Source organism: Ixodes scapularis, unplaced genomic scaffold (genome assembly GCF_016920785.2).
Source record: "Ixodes scapularis isolate PalLabHiFi unplaced genomic scaffold, ASM1692078v2 ptg004189l_1__unscaffolded, whole genome shotgun sequence".
Classification (NCBI taxonomy): Eukaryota; Metazoa; Arthropoda; class Arachnida; order Ixodida; family Ixodidae; genus Ixodes; species Ixodes scapularis.
Window position 1 is genome coordinate 72,789 of NW_024610380.1, and position 7,126 is coordinate 79,914.

A 7,126-nucleotide genomic window follows, 5' to 3' on the forward strand; every position below is an offset into this window, starting at 1 on the left:
TCGATATTTATATAGGTTGTAGGCTGGGATCACGTGGGAACGACAAAAAAAGTTTGCACATGACGCTCTGTAGGGCGCGTTGTAAATATGTCGAAGACATTTTTTTTTGGTACCAAATAAACACGTTTTAAGTCTGAAAATGTGGTTGTCCACCACACTAGTTGACAGTAATTCAAATGGGAATAAAAGAGTGAATTATAGAGAAGTAACCTGATTATTGTGTGAAGAAGGTATCTAACACGACCTATTATTCCAGTTATCTGAGCTATTTTGCCTACTAAATAGTTTATATGATTATCCCTAGACATATTTGCGGAAAACACGACACCGAGACATTTAAAGTGCTCCACAATTTCGATTGGACGGGAATTGAGGAAAATATCTTTATGCGTTGGAATTGGCTTATTTTTCGGTTTAAATATTCCTGTTTTTGTTTTTAATTAATTTATTTGCATGGAATTCGAATTTGACCAGTTCTCCAGTGCTTTCATTGTGTGATTACATGTATCTACCAGAGCTAGTAATCACCCACGCAAGTCGGATGCTGTCAAAAAAGGAAAGCAATTATTCTACGACGGAGGAGGAATGCCTCACAGTCGTCTGGGCGATAACAAAGTTTCGTCCATACGGAAGTCCTTTTTCCGTGGTTACATCTAGACCACCACTCGCTCTGATGACTCGAAAGCTCGAAGGACCCATTAGGACGACTCGCACGGTGGAGTCTCCGACTTCGAGAGCTTGACATGACTGTAGTCTACTATTCTGGCCGTAAGCACTGTGACATCGACTGTTTATCGAGGGCACCTGTCCAGTTGGCGTCTGAGCGCACCGGTGACATGACGGTGTCGACAACGTTTTTTTTAACGTTTTTTTAGCGCAGTAAGAATTAAAAACATACTTTAAAAAATTGAGACAGTGGAAAAGGAAAGGACAAACACCACATGGCAGCACGCTTACGAAACGATCCCGAGCTACGAGCGCTCATCGAGCACCTGGAAGGACAAGAGAATGCAGTTCTACAAGTATTCGCACGAGCCCTGACAACTTTTTGCCGTTGGTCAAGGTATACTTTACAAAGAAAACTTCGGTGACTACTGTGGTAACTCGGAGAAAAACGCAGAAGACGAGATCTCGCGGAAGGACCGCGCGGAGAGCTCGTGACAGAACACTGAGCGCGATTGACTGGACTGAGCCGCGATGAAGCAAGCCCTAGGTTAGCCCGCGGCATACCTTTCTCATCATGTAAATAAACCCACAGTTACTATAATTGGCGACGAGGAGGATATCCTGCCAAGAAAGCCCCCGAGACGACTACGTCACACTGTATCCAGTTGATGGAGACACAAACAGTGTCGGCGACGGCATTGAAGTCCTGCTGCAAATTGCAGGAAATGCAGTAAAAATACTGCTGGACACTGGGGCGGCTCTAACCATCATCTCCGAGAGGAAATACAACGAGTCGCTGCGCGGTTTGCCACTAGAACCCTCGACTCTTCGCCTCCGCTCGTACACCGGTGACGCCATTCCTGTCCTTGGAGAGGCACAAGTTCCGGTAACCTACGAAGATCAGACATTGACGCTTCCATTGGTGGTCGTCCACGGAGATCGGCCAGCTTTGCTGAAAAGGAACTGGCTGCGGCACATCCGAATCAACTGGTCCAACATCTTCTCGCTGACAGAGTCTGCTGCTCAGAACGGACTAGACAGTCTACTAGACAAGCACAAGATGCTTTTCAGCGACCAGCTGGGAAAGGTGAAAGGAATCAAAGTAGCGATTCACGTCCAGCCCGAATGTGCCCCAATTTTCTTCAGACCTCGCCCCCCCCCCCCCCCCCCCCCCCCCCCCATACGCCCTGCGTGAGGTGGTGGAGAAAGAGTTGGAGGCCCTCGAAAAACGCTACACAGTCACCAAAGTTGATAGAAGCAGCTGGGCGGCACCGATCGTGGTGGTTCCACAAAAAGACAAGTCCGTTCCACTTTGTGGGGACTACAAGGTCACTGTGAACCGTTGCATTCAGCCGGAGACCTATCCACTACCAAGTGCGGAAGACTTGTTCGCGACGCTTGCTGGTGGCAAATACTTCAGCAAGATAGACTTGACCCCTGCCTACCAACAGTTGGAACTAGAACCCAACTCGAATGTCTACACTACCATCAACACGCACAGAGGTCTTTACCGGTACAATCGTCTACCTTTCGGGATATCCACAGCGCCGTCGATTTTCCAACGGTCCATGGATCAGATCTTGCAAGGACTGGAGCACGTAGTGTGCTATTTTGACGACATCTTGGTCACGTCAAGTACTCTGGAGGATCATCTTCAAATATTGGACCGAGTTCTGGCTCGACTGACAGCAAACGGAATTCGGGCCAATTCTTTGAAAATGCGAGTCCCCCAAGAGCAGCGTGGAATATCTCGGCTACAGAATCGACGCCCAAGGATTTCACTCAACCGAAAGTAAGGTGCAAGCCATCCAGAACGCGCCGTCGCCTTCCAACGTGTTGGAACTGCGTTCATTTCTAGGCCTGTTAGACTATTACGGACGATTTTTGACGGGCCTTTCTACGATTTTGAAACCACTACACCAGCTTCTAGAGAAGGACAGCCTCTGGAAGTGGACGTCAGAATGTGAAAAAGCCTTCAAAGAGGCAAAAGAGAGCTTGCTGCGAAGCAAGTGGCTCACACATTACGACCCAAGCAAGCCGCTTTGCCTCGCCTGCAACGCACCTCCAAGCGGAGTGGGAGCAGTCATATCTCACATTATGCCAAACGGTGACGAAGTGCCAATTGCTTGCGCCTCTAGGACGCTCTCACCAAGTGAGCGCCACTACGCACAGATCGGACGAAAATCACTTGGTATTGTGTTCGGAGTGAAGAAGTTCCATGAGTACTTATACGGTCGGAAATTCACCCTCATTACAGATCATAAGCCTTTGACTGCGATCTTCAACACCAAAACAGCAATTCCAAGCTTAACCGCTCTACGAATGCAACGTTGGGCACTTAATCTCCTATCATACAACTATGACATTGTGTACCCGAAGTCCAAAGAACACGGCAATGCAGATGCACTGTCGCGTTTGCCTTTAGACTTTGCTTCCAGTGACCCGGACGAAGACACGTCGGCACTTCAGGTCTCCAATGTGGAACTTCTTCCAGTCACAAGTCATCAAATCGCGGTGGAAACAAGGAGAGAACCAACCTTATCCAAGGTTCTGAACTTTATTCAAAATGGTTGGCCCACTTCTCTTCAAGATAAAAACCTGCGTACTTACTTCGAAAAACGGGAGCTGCTCGCAACGGACCAAGGCTGCCTTTTATGGGGAAACCGAGTCATCGTACCACCGAATCTTAGAAAATAACTACTACACTCTAAGAAAAAACGGGTGTAGTCGGGTGTATCAGCAGCACATGCACCCCTTTCCTGAAAGATGCACCTTCAGTTGCCCAGCCAGTGTATTTGTGCACCGACAATGAGCATCCTTCTCTCCCTTGAAAACCTCTAGGTGTATCTCTGCACCGCCACGCTAGACACGCGCCCCGACCAGCGTGGTCTTGGAGGCCCTCTTGGGGGTCACTTTTGGGTTGGTCAGTTTCTTAGGAAGTATGGAACTGTTTTATTCGCTCGGTATTGACAGTAGAGTAGACGCTGTGCTTGTTTTAGGCCAATCGGGTCTCCGGGTAGGATCACGTGGCTACAGTCTCCAAGCTAGAGATAAGGCAGAGCACGGCACCTGCCTGAAGGCCAAGGCCACGGGTAGCATCCACTGTACTATTAACTTTGGGTCGAACTTTCAAGAGGATATAGGGGACAAATCCTCTAGCTGCGTTCATTGTTGGGATAACTCTGGAGATAAGCCTTCGCGAGGGCGACCACTTTGGGCCTTGAAGGAGCTGCTATTTTTGTATACTCCTCTCTTTTCTTTCTCTCCCTAAGCTGAAAGCGTGGAACAGGCTACGCAGTCGCCGGACCGATGACCCGGAGGCTTTTTTTATGCCTTGAGTCCGCTGTCTGGGCGCGGGTGATGGCAGGAGCGTGATCATGTGGCAAAGGTTTCACGGGTGCCGTAGTAGCTCTTTCCGATCCGGGAATGTCTGATTCCCGGCCTAGTTTCTTGTGTGCTGTGCTGCGACCAGCGGGGCTGCCTGAGATTTCGTCCGTGACAACGTATTCGAGTGTACCAAGGCTTCCAGTGTTTAAAAAGTCCAACGTACATCGGCAACAAGCGATTTCTTCAAAAAAGTCCAAGGAATTCATGTGATGCGTTTAGTGTTCGGTTTGGCAAAATACTTCTTCTGCCACATCGTGTTAAATCTTCACAGACCCCTTTCTTTCCGTGTTTGTGTTTGTGTGGTTCTGCAGTGCCCGTGTCAACATCTATCTCGGATTACATATTTCAAGTCCGATATTTTCATCGTAAGTGCGCTGCAACCTACTCCTTTGCAGCAATTGACCGTTCCGTTCCTGATTACGTCTAAAATTAGGCAGTGTCTATTTCCTAGCAGCCGGGAGAATAATTTCCCCGAAGTTCTATCGGTAGTCGCCTGCCAGCAGCTGTCTACAATCATGTCATAACTGCAGGTGACTTTCTTATTTTCCCGGCGTTTTGTGAACACGCGTTTCATAGACACTTTTTCGTTGATACACGTTTTCTATAGTCGGTTACAGGTTAAGAAAAAAGCTGGAGCTCCGCCCACAAGCGTAAAGCGCCGCTTGAAATGCCTACGCCGTCAAAGAAAATAGCTCCCTAGCAACGCCGTTTTATCCCTCTCAAAGAAACGTCTTCCAGGCCAATACATAAATAATTTAGTTTATTCACGATACTTAAAGAAGTTGAGATACGTTATTGTCCACGCACGGGTTCAGTATTAATGGACAGGGGTCATGTCTAATGTTCCGCCTTCTAACTGACTTCCTGTCTAAATAGCTGTCTGAACTTCTGTCTTCCAGTGGTTTCGGTTTCGGTAGTCGAGAACCAGACTTTTTTGAAAAACTAAAAAAAAGACAAAGGACATTATTATTTCGTAACTAATGCAAATTACCTTATTTTTCTTAGTTTTATATACTTTATAGATGAATAGTGTATGTTTAGTTGATTTGTTGAATAGAAAATCTTTTGCGTTTCCGGTTTCGACGAATTCGCGATTTGGGAAGTCGTTCTCCGGTTGTGTGTTCCACATGTTTTCCGTCATGGATCCCAACGAGGAAGCTGCGGAAAGTGATTCTTCGGATTCTTCTTGGTCGAGAGACCTACCGTCTACGCCGAAACGCTGGTTCAAGAAGCACAAGAGCGGCCACATCTTGAACAGCGGCCAACGAGAGCTCCTTCTGAACATGTACGTTCGGATGCGGCATACGGAGCCCGACCTCGACGTGATTGAGGCCTGCAAGGCAGTCAGCAAACTGGCAGGTGTCAGCGTGTCCAGTGTGCTTGCAATCAAGAAGGAGGCAAGTGCGAATGATGGGCAACTCGCGTCACCCTCTCGGAAGCGCCCAACAAATGCAGGCAAGAAGCGGCGTACTGCCAAGTACGGTGACCTCGTGCTGTGTGCCTTAAGATCGTGTGTGCATCGGTTTTTTTCGCCGGAACGAGATGCCCACGGTTGAAAAGATAGCAGCCGAGTTCCGCACAAGCCCAGAACTCCCCTCGCTGCAGGCGTGGACCGTGCGTCGCCTCCTTCTTGACATCGGCTTCAGGCGAGAAAGGAGGGGTCGAAACTCGCTCATGGTCGAGCGAGACGACATCGTCGCTTGGCAGCAGACGTACTTGCGGGACATCACGCGTCACAGGCAAGAGGGCCGCCAGATTTTTTACCTCGACTAGACGTGGGTGACGGCCGGGCACACTGCCTCGACGGTGTGGGTGGACAGCACTGTGACCTCGTCCCACGACGCCTTCATGCGAGGTCTCACAACGGGCCTGAAGCAGCCGTCGGGGAAGGGCCAGCGCCTCATCGTTACGCATATCGGCAGCGAAGATGGATTTGTCCCTGGGTGCCTGGACGTCTTCCGCGGCAAAAAAACCGGCGACTACCACGAGGAAATGGACGGCCCTCAGTTCGAAAAGTGGTTCGACGATGTCCTCCAAAAACTGCCGACGGGGAGTGTCATCATAATGGGCAATGCCCCGTACCATTCCCGGCGGTTAGAGGCGGTGCCGACGACCAGTTCCCGGAAGGAGCTCATCCAGGGCTGGCTCACGTCGAAAGGTATTGCTTGGGACGCCAAGATGCTGAAGAGGCAGCTCCTTGAGATCGTGTCGTCGGTCAAGCCGCAGTACGTGAAGTACTGTGTGGACACTGCTGCAGAAAGGGCTGGTTGCACAGTGGTCAGGCTTCCGCCCTACCACTGTGAGTTCAACCCAATTGAACTCATCTGGGCACAGATCAAGAATCGTGTCGCAGCCCGAAACACAATGTTCAAGATTGGCGACGTTGAGAGACTCCTCAAAGAAGAAGCTGAGCAGGTCACGGCTAGTAACTGGTGCAACGCTGTGAGGCATGTCGTCGAAGTGGAAGAAAGCTTCAAACAAGGAGGAACGACAAAGTGCTCACATCGAGCCAATCGTCATCGCTCTTAATGAAGGTGACACTTCTGAGAGTGACATGTCCAGTGTGGGGCCCCTCGACGACTCGTGATGTCAACATCAAGGGGGATCAACCCTAAAAACAAAACGGTCCTTTTAAGGACCACTCATATGCTGTAAAATCGGATGCGTATCGTACACGTCTCCCGTGTCTCATGTTGTTGACGTGATGTTGTGCTTCATTACCTCATTGCACTGGTCAAGGCTTTTTGAGGTCTTTAAGGTCTGCCTTACATATTCCACTGGGCCGTAAGTGAGCAGCATAGAGTTTCCAATCCCTCAGCACTGTTCCACTTCCTCGAATCGGCTGGCCCAAAGGCTTAGAAGGTGCAACTCAGAGCTTGGAGTTCCTCCATGCACCTCGACCAACTGGGTCACCGCCTGTGGTAAGCGCAGTTAGAACGGAAACGGAGAGTCCGTATTGATATCTGTATGGATATCACCCCAATTCACAAATTGTGCGGTGCAATAGGGAGGCTGAGCTTATAGGGCTTGCCTACAACCTCAGTCTCCTACTATCATGCCGAGTTTTATGGTT

The 7,126-nt window shown here is 49.4% G+C and overlaps 1 protein-coding gene across 1 annotated transcript; it reads left to right on the forward strand.

The window, feature by feature from the left end:
- Nucleotides 1-5,901: 5,901 nt before the first annotated feature.
- Nucleotides 5,902-6,582, forward strand: LOC120838952. Its single transcript, XM_040209106.1, has one exon. It carries the CDS (start codon nt 5,902-5,904, stop codon nt 6,580-6,582), a length of 681 nt encoding a protein of 226 aa, XP_040065040.1.
- Nucleotides 6,583-7,126: the final 544 nt, after the last annotated feature.